This window comes from Lytechinus variegatus, chromosome 15, assembly GCF_018143015.1.
Source record: "Lytechinus variegatus isolate NC3 chromosome 15, Lvar_3.0, whole genome shotgun sequence".
Taxonomy (NCBI): Eukaryota; Metazoa; Echinodermata; class Echinoidea; order Temnopleuroida; family Toxopneustidae; genus Lytechinus; species Lytechinus variegatus.
Genome location: NC_054754.1, coordinates 11,685,054 through 11,700,635, shown reverse-complemented (window position 1 = coordinate 11,700,635; position 15,582 = coordinate 11,685,054). Strand labels below are relative to the sequence as shown.

The following is a 15,582-nucleotide window of genomic DNA, read 5'->3' as shown; positions in this document are numbered from 1 at the left end:
TTGAGATGGACCAAATGGTCACTTCACGTCTATATTTTCGTAACTTATATTTATTGTATTTTCCAGCTTCTATAATGATGAATATAGAGAACCTTTTCTATGATTTCAGTATAGGGTCTGTGATGGATCATTTTCAAAGAAGCCATTTTTTGTGCTTTGTATGTTCCTAATTGATGTTTCTAATTATGTGTGAAATAGTTTTATCTTCTTGTGGGAAGTAATAAATGGAATTGCATTGAATGAAATTAAATTGCTAACCTTTATTATACTAATCAGACACATTTATCTTAAACTTGAAACTAATGAAATGAAATGTACAACACTGCATGAAATGTTTTTATTTTGAAGTGGAAACTGACACATGAAATGAAATTCATAAACTGATTGACATTTTATTGTTTCAAGATCAAAACAATGAATGTCATTTCCCAAGATGACGTCAATCCATGCTTGACCAATAACCCGGGCCAATAACATCCTGATAAGTTCAACTAGGAGTAGGCCGAGTTTCTCCTTGGAGAATACGGAGTGGACTCCCACTTCCCTGGTGCAGTCACACTCCTCAAAGCTGGAAACCAAAATCCGCTTCGATCTCTCTCTTTAGTGGAGAGTTCTCATTCAACATCTCGTCGGTTGGGTTAGTATATTTTCAGTGTGACCGTTTATGTAATCACGATCGGCATGCAAAAGAGATATAATCCTAGTGCGAACTGGAGACTTGCATGCTCAGGCAAACAATAGGAACACCAACCATGCAATTCGCACAATAGAGGTCTTTCAAACTCTTCAACCAAACTTTGTCGGCCCACGCCCTTTTAGTGAAAGGCAAATATTTCGCAAATCACTATTGAGAGACGTTCCTGCTATTGTCCCCGTCTTTTGTTCCATCCTGGGTTATTTTGGTCCGGGTATATAAAGGGCTGCCTCGCGAGAGCATGGGCTCACTTCGTGCCAGAGCAGAACCCGAGTCGCTCCTGCCCAAACTCCATCTTTCACCTCTCGCGGCAAGCATTTGGGCGTGGGATCGTTCAGAAACGAGTCAATCAACACGAATTCTTTACAACTGCAAAGTTGTCAAGGTGTTCTGTGACGTTTGATATTTTTTTGTGACGTACATAGCTGGTTGATATTCGGGCTCAAGCTCTCGGAGCATCAGTTGTCGATCGAGAACTTGAGTTGAGGGTATCACACTGCACCCATCGCTCATCATCATCATCATCCATCCCTAATCAAGGAATACCTCTTACATCATGGAAAGTTCATCAATAACGACGTGGTGCCTTGTATGGGCTTCAATGATTGTCGAAGGTAAGATTTTATTAGGAACTTTTAATTTGTAATAAAATAATTTAAACAGATTATATAATCGAATGATCCTTATTCAACATCAGCTTTGGCCTGGAGCTTCGTCATTGACCCACCTTATCATTGCTCGTTGTTCAACGATTTTTTTTTTAAATTGTCAGACTGTTGAAAGTCGCTTTTATGAATTTGGAAAATGATTATCGAAAAAAATTGTCACATGGCATTTAAACTATCATGACATTTAAACTATTACATGCATGTAGCTTTGTATGTTACACCTTTTAAAAACTTTAACGGAAATGTATGTTACCTATCTTACCTATAAACCGTCTGGCATACAGTCATGTCACCTCCTCAGTACTTTATAAGTGTGATGACTGAAAATTAATGTTCCCTTTCTATTTTTCTATCTCTGTAGCTTTTGGCGAATCATCTAAAAACCAAGAGAACGTCGACTCTGGACCATTAGCCGTCATCGCTCCCGCTCTCCTTATCGCCCTCGCAGTCTCCATCATGGCCGTGGCCGCCCTCTCAATCCGTGCTCTACGACGACAGGAACCCTCTGAGATCTCAATCCATCTCGGCAAAGCAGCGTCCACTGCTGTCGACGTCAATGCCCTCGGTCCACCGAGCCTCGCACTCGACCTCGATGACGATAATATACTGGAATTCGATGATGAGGAGGAGGAAGAGGAGGATGAGGCTACGAAGGAAGAGGTCAAAACCAGGAGATTAGGCAACTTGGCCCAAGTGATGAAGAGTGGAAGATTTTTCAGGGTGAGTTTTGCTCCATTTTCCCGATTAAGCCTATACGATATACGCAAGTGATAATTAAATAATGTTCGAATAAAAAGCATATTCATAAAATTAAGAATGAAACCTTGATTGCCTGTGATTAACCACAAAGTAAATGACAGTCATCTTAGCTGGTATCAATCGAATGCAAACTTATAGTTATAGGTAGTACAATAATATATTGCTCTTCTCTCTAATATCCTAAGGATGAAAAATTCATCCAGAATATTGCGGTTGTGGTTTCTTATTGCAGTCTATAAGATATTGAACAGTTGAGAATTGAATGCCAGATCTATATATTTTGAAAACTCTTCTGGTAATTTATAACGTTTCTCTTGTCTTAACTTACTTCATGATTGTGCACATTCAAAATAAATTCGATGGCAATAATATATTTTGTTTCCTCGTTTTCTTCTTTATTCTCCAGGGGAATGGCATGGAAGAATTGCCTTACTCTCCAAGACATTGCCGAAGATGGCAAGCTTCTTCGCAATCACAAACAAGATAGTCCTCTCCCAAAATATGGTGATCATCCAAGTCTTGGAAACACCTCTCGTTCTACAACTCAACGTCGGTTTCATGTCAACACAGATTGCATCGGTTTCATGCCAACGACGATGACATCGGGTTCTCGCCAAGACGATGACATCGTTTCACTCGAAAGCCGACCTCGACCTGACTATGAACTCCGACATGGCTCTTGAGAGAGGTTGATAACAAGAACTTTGGTCTGCAACTCAACTTCGGTTTCATGCCAACGACGATGACATCGTTCATAATGGTCGTCGAAAAGATTTACTCGTAGGCCGCCCTCGAAACTCCGACATCGCTCTTGGGAGATCGGGATAACAAGAACACTTTCCGAAAGTTGAATATTCAAAAACATTTTATCAGTACTATATACGGACGTTTCTCCGAGAAAGGAAATTGTAACGACCAAGTCTTATTTTGTAAATAAGAAAAAAATTATTTATTTTGATACATCGCCGTTGAATCGGCAATACTGGATACTGATGTTATTTTTATACAAATTCCGCTGAATATATTTATGTGTTTTATGATCAAATTAATATTATGCATATACAGTTTTTATCAAAATTAAATTGTTGGGAGGTTTGATAATTTTTTTGAAAATTTGTTCGAGTAATATAAAAAAAAATCTGGTTAATATCCACTAATTATAATAGGTCGATTCCACAATAGAATAATGATGTAACTCATTGAATACGAGAAACATGTACTCTGATAGTTGGTATAGCATCGGAATAGAATATTGGAAACGGGTACAGGCGAAAAGCCAAACGCATTTTCATAGAACTAAACATGTTAAATGCTATTAAAAAATAAAGTACGAGAATGACACATTATCTAAATTATGGTGTCGGTGGATCGAATTACATAAGGGCATTGAAGTTGCCCCCAAAAGAAAAGGTTATCCAAACTGTTCACATACATGTTTTACATAATATTGTACAAAATCAAAAGTGTTAATGCTCATTTGGAGGACATGGTATCAATGCTATATATGCAATAATAATACACATCCAAATAACTATACGACAATTTTACCTGTCATTTTTTAATGTGAAATTCCAACCCAATTGTCACTGACTGAAAGAATGAGTTATCGTGCATTTTGGAGTGAGTTTGGCAGGTTTATTCTGGTGCATAAACTTCTGTCGATGATGGTGGTCGTGGTGATGATGATAATGATGATGACGATGATGGTAATGATGATTAATTAATGGCGTGGGGTAATTGCGAAGATAACCCTAGAATTGTTCTATCTTAGAGCTTTATAGCTCCATGGTTTTACCATGATAGGCTACATGATGTTGATGTTGACTAATTGTGATGGTGAGGATGATGGTGATGACGTCGATGATGATGATTACCGCGATCTTGGTGATGATGTTAGGGTGATGTTCGTGGTTGTGGTGGTGGTGATGATGATATATGGATGTTGATTATCCTAAAGATGATGACGATGATGATATATGGATGTTGATTATTCCAAAGATGATGAAGACGATGATGATTATCACGATATGGTGATGACGATTAGAATGATGGTGATGATGGAGAACCAATGGTATTGATAATTATGCTGATGATGATGGTGGTGGCGATAATCGTGATAATGGTATGGTGATGATGTTAAGGTAATGTTCGTGGTGGTGGTGGTGATGATGATATATGGATGTTGATTATTCCAAAGATGATGAAGACAATGATGATTATCACGATATGGTAATGACGATTAGAATGTTGGTGATGATGGAGAACCAATGGTATTGATAATTATGCTGATGATGATGGTGGTGGCGATAATTGTGATAATGGTATGGTGATGATGTTAAGGTAATGTTCGTGGTTGTGGTGGTGGTGATGATGATGATATATGGATGTTGATTATCCTAAAGATGATGACGATGATGATGATATATGGATGTTGATTATTCCAAAGATGATGAAGACGATGATTATCACGATATGGTAATGACGATTAGAATGATGGTGATGATGGAGAACCAATGGTATTGATAATTATGCTGATGATGATGGTGGTGGCGATAATCGTGAAAATGGTATGGTGATGATGTTCAGGTAATGTTCGTGGTTGTGGTGGTGGTGGTGATGATGATATATGGATGTTGATTATCCGAAAGATGATGACGATGATGATATATGGATGTTGATTATTCCAAAGATGATGAAGACGATGATGATTATCACGTTATGGTAATGACGATTAGAATGATGGTGATGATGGAGAACCAATGGTATTGATAATTATGCTGATGATGATGGTGGTGGCGATAATCGTGATAATGGTATGGTGATGATGTTAAGGCAATGTTCGTGGTTGTGGTGGTGGTGGTGATGATGATATATGGATGTTGATTATTCTAAAAATAATGATGACGATGATGATGATTATAACATTCACGATAGGGTGATGACGATTAGAATTGTGGTGATGATGGGGAGGATGGAGAACCAATGGTGCTGGTAATTATGCTGATGATGATGGCGGTGCCCGATGGTGGTGGCGATGATCGTGGTAATTATGATAATGGTGATGAGGAAGTAGACACTGATAATAATAGTGATTGTGGTCATCATAATGCTACGGTCACAAATTCCTTTACTAGCGCCGTACGAACGATAAACACAGCAATAAATCGTTCGTACGGTGTTCGTATAGAATACCCTATATCATAATCATGATTATTGTGTCTGTGATCTTCCCGGTGGTATAGTGATGATGATGTTTTGTGTCTGTGTGGAGATTTTTGAGATATGAAAATGGTTATGTAATCAGGGAAACAGATGTGATTCGAATAGACATATGAGTATTCTATCAAAGGAAATGAGATATTGCACACTTTACAAGCTAACATGAGTGGAGACTGGAACCCCTCCTTCTGACTTGTCCGACTCCTATTTTACATGGTTAACCTATATGATATGATTGCAATCAGTTTTGGGTTTGCTCGATTTTTTAAAATAACACTTCATCATCACACCCTCAAAGAACAGGGATAACCCCATCCGTTTTGTCTCGTTATGCCACCGACACTGTTGGAAGAAGGCGAAATTATTATTTAAATTAATACAAAGAATGATATAAACGAAACACAAAGCCACGATGCAGCATCAAATACATGTTTGGAGAGTTATGGCATTGAATTTAATTAACCATATTCAGACCGAATGATACTATGAAGGTTCCCTTTTGGGTATAAGGGGGGGGGGGGAGGAGTGCAGATGAGCATCGGAGCCAAGAGAATATCAGGAACTCCAGATGCAATTATGATAAACCACGCCCTCTAAAAAAAAAAGCTTCGACCCTGGATTCAGTGAATAAAAAAATCCAGGCCCAAGAGAAGCCACTCTCTGGAAAACCGAAGAGATATGAAAAGCGACCTCATTGTCATGTAATATGGCAAAGGAAGCCAATAGAAGACAATATCAGAATAGGGAATGGCCTGTGTTCTTTGCATGTAACAATAGCCTTGTGGGTTACGCAATGCTTATATACCATACCAAATTGGCCTCCACCCAGATTACTTTCCACAGTCTATTCGGTGGCAATCAACCTGTCTTTTGTCTAATCACTCAAAAGAGGAATTTCACTTGCACGACGAATTCAAGAATATAGAAAATGTCTTGTAAAATACCCTTACATATTGACAATGAACCACTAAGAAGTCTTTGTCGATATTTGAGAACAATTCGCATTTTTTTCCGTCAGCTCCGACACTTAGGACGAAACCGCTGTTCCGCTCCAACAGTAATTTTCGACAAAGACTTCTCAGCTGATCTGACGGGCATTTTCAATAGATTTACTATGTTATAGAATCCGTCCCCGTTGCAATAGCAAAAGCTTCCTATTGTTTAAAATCGCAGAACGTCGGGGATAATTAGGAGGGTAAATTGCCAATTCGTCCACTCACTACCTTGTCTACCTTCATTTATTCTAAAGCCATTCCGTCCATCAACATTTCATCTAACAACCATTTTGTCCAATTACCATTAAACTGGCCCAATCTTCGTCTAATCACCAATTGATATAAATATATTAAATATTCCTTTATTTTTCATTCATTTTGCCTAAATAATAATAGTCTAATTAGACCAAAATAGTATATGGAATAATCACTAAATGGTTATTGGATCAACTGGTTATAAGACGAAAAGGTGAGTGAACAAAATGGCAATTAGACCATGTGGATATTGAACGAACTGATGGCAGACAAGTTGGCAATTGGACGAATTTGCATTGGACCAAATGAAAATAAAAACATAGGATTGGGAGGAGGGGGGGGGGGGAGCATTTCATTCTCTTAATCACTATCTGAAAATCACAAACATAATAGTCTAGATCTACTTTGATCTCGAATCATCTTGGCAGATATTACTGCATCTTAAAGGGTCACTTCAGGCTAAAAATATTATTGTATGATTTGACGGATAATAAAACTAGAGATACAAAACCCTGAAAACATTTTCTATTTTGTATAATAGAGAGGAAAAAGAAAAGAAAAATAGAGAAAGCAATAACTAAATCAGGGTAAACAAAATAGATACAGGAATGAAGAAAGAAAGGAAGAAAGAACGAAATAAATAAAAAAGAAAAAAAAAGAAAGAAAGCGAGGAAGCAAGTTAGAAAAAATGAAATAAAGTAAACAAGAAGAGGTAAGATCATGGATAGGGAGGAAGAAGACGAAGAAAGGAGACGATAGGAAGAGAAAAGGATGATAAAGAGAATCAAACGGGAGAAAAAAACGGATGGGAAGAACAAAAAAAAAGTAGGATGAAAGATAGAAAGAAACAACTTCCCCGGGATCCAAAACGCGCCTTGTCTATCATGCTGTTCCGCAATCGTACGGTTTCATGACATTTACTCCGGCGACCGTTGCTCCGCTGTAATATCCTCACATCAATGAAATTACCAACCCCAACCCTTAAATTAACACTACACCCTATTCTAAATCTAATCATAAACCTAACATAAAGCCCTGTTGCAACACTAACCCTATCTTAGACGAAATGAAACCCGGAGCACTTGTCGCCGGAGAAAATGTCGTGTCACCAATTGTACAGGCTCCCGTTTTTATCCAGACTTGTTTTGAGTCACAATTTTTAACAAGTTTACTTTTAGTCCATCAAATCATTGAATGATTTCAGCACTTTAAACTGTTAATTTAATACATTTGTGTTATTATATAACGGGTCCCATAAGCAGTATTACATTTTCTGTGCCAGTGATCTCGCCCCCGTTGCATAAAATTTACTATTCTCTGCCATCCAATGGAAACTACCATGGTAACGATGATCAACAGCAAATCAAAATCACTGAGGATTCCATGCAAGTTACTATTGCATGGAAAAGATACCGTTATGTTAATCTTTTTTTGCAACGCCAGCAGGTCCACTGATCTGGAAATTTCCAGTTCAGTGAACGGGTCCCAGTTTGACTGATATTATTTTATCAACAATAGAGGACGCTCTTAACAATTTCTCTATTGAATCCTTTGATTGGTTATAAGTTCCCATTCGACTCAATCTTTGACAGAGTCGAGTCGCAATCTTCAGTCTCCGGCACTCGAAACATAAAGCATTAGATATTTTACCAGTTAATTGAAAAAGTGAAAAGTGCAGGGGTCTACTTTCTGCCCATCTAAACTGTTGAAAATAATTTTAACAACGCTGTTTACTACGTGAATCGTACAGAAGTTGTTTAAACAGTAAACAAGTGTTTAAAATCTTAAATAACCCTGCTTAAATTATTGATAATTAGATATTTTAATTCAAACTTTGTTGTTTTAAGAATCTAAACACTTGTTTAAGATGTATAAAAAACTATACTGTGCGATTCACATAGTAAACAGCGTGTTTCAATTATTTTAACAGTGTAGAAGACGAGAGGAGGGGGGGGAGGGGGGGGCAAACGCCAACCCTCAGAACCAGTAAGAAAGGAATTTTTCAAATTTTGTACATGCTCAAACAGTACTGGCCAAAATCAATCACCTACTATTAAATCATTATGAATGTGTCCAACAAAAAACAACAAAAAAGTAAATTATATGTAGATTCTAACCCATAATGATTTGGTTTACTTTAAATTACAATTTTCTTGGTCGGGCATTATATTTTTCAAAACACTCATTATTTTGATCGATCCTTTCAAACAAAGAGAAAAAGAAAGAAAGAGATAGAAAGAAAGAAAGAAAGTAAATAAGAAAGAAAGGGGAAGAAAGAAAAAGAGAAAGAATCAAAGAAAGGACTTGAATATGAATGAACATTCAAAATGACAAATTAAAGAAAGAGACAAATAAAAAACAAATAATAATGTGCATGGATCCCTCTATTTTCTCATATCTTTATGATGTTTATGATAATTTTCTTTCATTATAACACATAAAACAACAACAAACAAAAATGAATGCGGGCTAGTAAAAGTTTATTTGAGCCAAATAACATGAATAAAGTTTTGCGTGAGAATGAAGCTATGTAGCGTCCTCATTTGTCAGGATCCTTACAATCCCGATTCGTGCAATGTGATCAGTCACTGAACTGGAAATAGTTCAGTGAATATGATTGGCATCTTCAAATGATTTACACTACATAGAGAACGGCTCAAAATGTGCTTAAACTAAAACGATAGTTCCTTTTCAAGAAGAAGTAAAACATAAAAGTACCGTAAGTGAAATATATTTTCCCGAAACTTTCAATTTCAGTACTGTACACAAATTGTAAAATCGACAGAGAGGCAATCATGACAGTAATTTATGACCATTACTGTATACATGCTCTGTTTTGAAGGATTTGATATTAAATTTTTGATCCTCGTCTGCAAGGACTCTGCAATTTTTTTTTGAAACCCGGTTTTCCATTGTGATAGAAATAAAAAAATAATGTTATCAACTCCCTAAACTGTCGAAACTTTGGGCCTTTTTCAAAGGAGAACACCCCCTCCTAATATTGTAGAGATACATTTGGAGCAATAATGTCCTATGTCGTAGGAAATAGAAATCGAGTATATCCCTCCTGGATCCGCTTCTGATTTCGGGGTAATTTTAGATGAAAATTTGTTCTTTTGAAAATGCAGTATCCCATTATATTTTATGCAAAGTTCTTTATTCATAAACAAAAACATAATGAGAAAATGCTGGTCTTCAAACACTTTAACAATGAAATTATTTTTTTTTGAAAAAGTAGAGTGAGCAATCGCAGTAAAACAAGGCAAACTTTCAGTTCACTTTGATAAATGGTATTCATTAAACAAGTATAAAGTTGTTCTTGCTGAATTGTTTACTCATGTACATGATTTATTAGATTGTTGCTATATTTATGTATAATGTGATTTGATTTTGAAGCAAATAAATCTGTAATAATAACAATAAAAAAGAAATGCAGTATCAGTTTTTTAATGGATAATAAACCAACATGATTGATAATAATAATAATAGCCAATTTTTATAAAGCGCTTTTCCCAGAATGGCCCAAAGCGCGTTACAGCATATTATTACCCCAGTCACTGGATTCATTTCAATCAAGCACGAAAAGTGCACAATTTCCACTCCCTTGGGAGCATTCCTTGCATTCGTCGCAGCCACATTATGGCGCTGGCAAAATCAAACATACAATATTATTTTTCGCATCCTACCGGGTACCCATTTATCACCTGGGTCGAGAGTGGCAAAGTGTGGATTAACGCCTTGCCAAAGGACGCTAGGCCGCGGTGGGATTCGAACACACGACCCTCGTTTACAAGGCGAGAGTCAGAACCACTACACCACGGCTCTTCCATTGATAAAGATACTACTGATCTACAGTGCCTTGAATTCATCTCATCTATCATGAAGTATGGGGGAAATGGTGGCAAATGTCTAAAAAGGTAGCCTTCAAAAGATTCAAAGTCGCATTGCTCGCATTATTAATAATACCATCTGGGATTCATAATGAACTGAAATGGGATACGCCATAAAAAAGGATGAAAACATTGCACTAATGATGTTCAATATACTGTATACTCAATGAATAGCCCCTTCAATATCAAGGGTTTTTCTATAAAGAAAGGTCGTTTAAGACAAGAAGCGGGAATCTCAGTGTTGAAATAATGCAAACAAAAATGAAGCTGCAAAACGCATAATTATGTACAGATCGACGCACAAGTATTAAGGACTCGTTGCCACAAATATTTAAGCGGCACAAATCAAACACAATTTCAAGGCAGGTCAGAAGAGATTATCTTTATAATGTGGATTATAAATGCTTTATGACTATCATTCTGTTTAATGTAATATCACACATCAACTAACAATATTTGTTCTCATTGTTTACCATGCAGTACTTGTATTAGTTTGCAGTCGTTTCATCATTATGTATCGCCTTCAGTACTCATAATTTTGCAATCGGTTTCAAAATAATATGTTAAGTTTCAGTTCCAATGAAGTTTTTTATAATTTTATATGTTCAATTTTGATGACAATAAATTTTACAATCATTTTTATGTGTTTAGTTTTTTATAATATTTATTTTTGTTAATATATCTTAAATTTTATATACAATCAGTGGCAGACCGTGACCGGAGGATTTAGATTTGATTTTATTGTTTACTTCTGCAATTACATCATTAGTATAAAATACATTTTCCATAACATAACAAACATAGTATATTGAGAACTTTTTTGGCATGAATCATAACTAAATGTACTAAAATTATCATTACAAACAAAATTGATCTCATACCAAATTAGTTAACATTTACAATTTGCAGGAGAAGGATTGTCATCATAAGCAGATTGCTTGAAAAAATGACAACCCCAGGTTAAAACTCATTGATTAATATAATACATTAATACAGCAGAATCGATATACAGTACATTTCATGAAAAACAGCAGTAATGTAATTTGAGCAATGATGACGATGGTGATGATGCTTTAATGATGAGACATCGACACAGAAATTTTACTTCAAATATTCTGATATCAACATAGATTTAACGTTTGCCTTAAATGAGTAAAGAGACGTGGATCTTTTTATAGATTCTGGTAGAGAGTTCCACAAATCAGGACCATGGTGTCTTATGGATCTCTGCGCAATAAGCAATTTGGGGTTGATTAAATGGAAATTAGAAGAGTTCCGCGTAGGGTATGAATGGATAGATGTGTTCATAGTATAAAAATTGTGAAATGAAGGTGGGAGCATGTTATTTACGTATTTGAACATAAGCAGTAAGCTTTGAAATGAATTTATGTCAAAAATAGTTAGAGTCTTTAGTTTATGGAATAATGGATTTGTGTGTGATAAATATTGCGAATTAGTACAAATTCGAATTGCTTTTTTCTGTAATAAGTATATTGTATTAATTTTAGTTTTTGCACACGTTGCCCAAACTATATTGCAGTACGATATATACGGCAATATTAATGAATTGTGTAGTAAAACAAAACAAGTGTAGTATGAGGAATTATGTTTTTCATTTTGTAAAGTACACCTACGTTTCTGGAGATGCTAGTAGTTATACAACGTATATGTTCATTCCAATTTAAATTTTCATCTATTGTGACACCTAAAAACTTTGTTTCTTTTTTCATTTTGAGAGGAATATTATCTATGCTTATGTCGTATGGAAACTCAGTAATATGTGAACTTGTATGCTTGAAATACATAAAGTTTTTTTTTGTCTATATTAAGTGAGAGTCTATTACATTTAAACCACAACGATTAGTTTATTACATTTAAACCACAAAGTTTAGGTAATTCACGATTAAATGTATGTACTAAAGTTTCTAAGCTAGTGTTGAACAAAAAATGTTTGTGTCATCGGCACATAATACAAATGATAAAGGCGTTACAGTAGTCAAATCAGTAATATATATGAGGAAAAGTAAGGGGCCAAGGATCGATCCTTGTGGAACTCCGCATTTTATTCACTGAAAGTTAGAAGAAATATTATTATGAGTGACATATTGTTTTCTATCAGACAAATAACTCTCAAACCATGATAGTGTGATTCCCCGAATTCCATAATTTTCAAGTTTTTAAAGTAAAATCTGGTGGTCAAGAGTGTCGAATGCTTTGCTTAGGTCCATGAATACTCATATTATGTGTTCTTTATTTGTCATTGCATTTATAATTTTATCGTATATTTGTATTAAAGCCTGATCAGTTGAATGCCCTTTCCTAAATCCATATTGGTTTGAATTTAGAAAATGAAAAGTATCTAGGAACTTTTAAAGTCTTTTATAAATAATCTTCTCTAATATTTTGGATATGCTGGGGAGAATAGAAATAGGACTATAATTTGTTATTTCGTGTGGATTGTCTTTTTTTAAAACAGGATTTACCTTTGCAATTTTTAGGGAATCTGGACATTTACCGGTGCTGATCGACAGATTAAAATATGACACAATGGAGAGACAATATAATGTATGATCTGCTTAAGAAGTAAAGTACTAATTCTATATCATATCCTGTGATTTGCTGGATTTGAGATTTTTTGTTTATTCCTGAACATTTGTGGGGTTAAAGAAGAGGGAAGACTTGATGGGTGTGGAAAGAAATTTTGCAAAGCTTTGTTTTGGTCTGGCAAGGTTGTTTGCCAAAGAGGGTCCTATGTTAACGAAAAAGGAATTAAAGGTATCAGCTACATCATCTGAATTTATTGCAGCAGCATGAACTGTGAAATTGTCTTTGGGTAATATTTTGGGTTTCTCGCCAATCAAATCATTGATGATCTCCCATGTGGCTTTCATGTTTGATTTAACTTTGTTAAGTTTCTCGGAATAAAACAATTTGCGAGAAGCCCGAATTATATTGGTTAGTCTATTTCTATAAGTTTTATATTTTTGTTTTGAATAGAAGGGTTCTTTAAAAATGTCTTGTATAGTTTATTTCGGGTATGTATGGATCGTAGAATTGCTTTAGTAATCCATGGCATTTTTGCTTTTCTTTTTTTGATAGGTGATAGAGGAAAATTTTTATCGTAATATTTCTGCAATTTTTGGTTAAAATTTGTGTAAGCAATATCTGAATTTGACTCATTAAATACATCTAACCATTCCTCAATCGCAAGATCACTTTTAAACGATTCAATATTGATTGGTGATTCTTTTCTATACATTGTAGATTTAGGTGAATTTTCTTTTGAAATATCATTATCACATAATAAAAAAACCGGTAAATGATCAGCTATATCAGATATTATTAATCCGCTGGAAGTATCTCTGTTTAGTATGTTTGAAAATATGTTGTCGATAAGTGTTGATGAATGGCTATCAATTCTGGTCGGTTGATCTATGTGGGGATAATAACCAAATGAATGCATAGTGTGTAGGAATAAATCGTTTTCATTATTTTGGGATAACAGGTCAATGTTAAAATCACCCATTAAATATATTTGTTTATCTTCTTTTGTTATGGTATGAAGGCATGTTTCAAGGTCTTCGCAAAATAAAGTTGCATTGCCATGAGGGGGTCTGTAAACTAACCCAATAATTATATTTTTGCCTTTCGGCTTCATGATTTCTAAGAATAAAGTTTCGCTTTGTTTTAATGATATTTCTTTTCTTATTTTAAACTGCAAATGTTCATTGATGTAAAATGCTACACCACCTCCTCTTTGATCTTCACGATCTCGCCTTATAAGATTATAGTTTTGCAAGTTGAATATGTTAGGTGAATTATTATGAAGCCATGTTTCCGTGACACCAATAATGGAGAATTTGAAATTATTTAGAGTAAAGAGTAATGATTCCAATGATTCAAAGTTTTTGTTCAAACTTCGGGCATTAACGTGAAGCAAACTGAATTTGTGTTCTGTGTCTCTAAATTTAGAAGTAAAATCTTCAGTTGAGTAATATTTATTACATGATGCATTGTTTGTATTGAAAATAGAAAAAATGTCTATGTCATTACTCGTGAAGAAAAAATGATATTACCAAGATTTTAAGATCGAAGATATGATAACTGGTTTGTATGTAAATTTTCTGTGCCGTAACAGTATGATGACGGTGGTGATGGTGGTGATGATGATGATGACAATGATAGCAAATCATACGGGAGGTCAATGAAGTCATAACCTGCGAGCATCTGGCCACCTTTACGTTAACAGAAAGTAGAACCAGAATTGTTGTAATCACAAAAGTGAATAAAGAAATGAAACCTGTCTAAATAATTCTATAAAAATCTATCGATAAACCTTAGTCGAAGAACCAAACATAAATTAAAAAGAATAGTAACAAAGCATTGGAGGGGCTGTTGCACCCACAAATGTAATAACGCCCACAAATGTAATAACACTTTAACCCACAAATGTAATAACGCCCACAAATGTAATAATACTTTACCCACAAATGTAATAATTTCACCCACAATTGTAATAATGCACTTAACCCACAAATGTAATAACACTTAAATGTAATAACGCCCACAAAGGTAATAATACTTTACCCACAAATGTAATATAAGTCCAAGTCTTTTTTCCAGACCTTGAAAATGAGGAGAAAATCATAACATTTCATATTTCATATGATAAAATACAAAACAAATAGTGAGTGGATAACGTCATGACCTTCTCATTTGCATACCAGCAAGGATGTGCATTTAACTGTTTTGTGAAATTAAGCAAAACTTTAAAATGTCATAACTTCCTTATTTTACATCTGATTTTAATGACATTTCCAGTGCTATGCTTTGATTATTCAAATCAACTTTTTGTTGGAGTGGACTTGTCCTTTCAGCACTTCCTTATCATGTTTTCAATTTAGAAGCAAATTAGAAGCAAATACATTTTTGAATATATCAAAGTTAAGTTAATTTGCTAATCCCATGAACTATAGAACCATATATGGTATCTTCTGGAAGATGTACATCACATAAAGAATCTACATGAATTAAGCATTACCATACCCCCAATTTGAAATGTTACAGCTTCTATAAACCTAAAAATGTAGTGTTTACTCCAA

The 15,582-nt window shown here is 35.0% G+C and overlaps 1 protein-coding gene across 1 annotated transcript; it reads left to right on the top strand.

The window, feature by feature from the left end:
* Window positions 1-933: 933 nt before the first annotated feature.
* On the top strand, window positions 934-3,655 carry LOC121428823. Its single transcript, XM_041625675.1, has 3 exons — window positions 934-1,308; window positions 1,724-2,082; window positions 2,528-3,655. The coding sequence occupies exons 1-3, from the start codon at window positions 1,251-1,253 to the stop codon at window positions 2,606-2,608; spliced, it is 498 nt and encodes a 165-aa protein (XP_041481609.1). The 5' UTR covers window positions 934-1,250; the 3' UTR covers window positions 2,609-3,655.
* The last annotated feature ends 11,927 nt before the right edge of the window (window positions 3,656-15,582 follow it).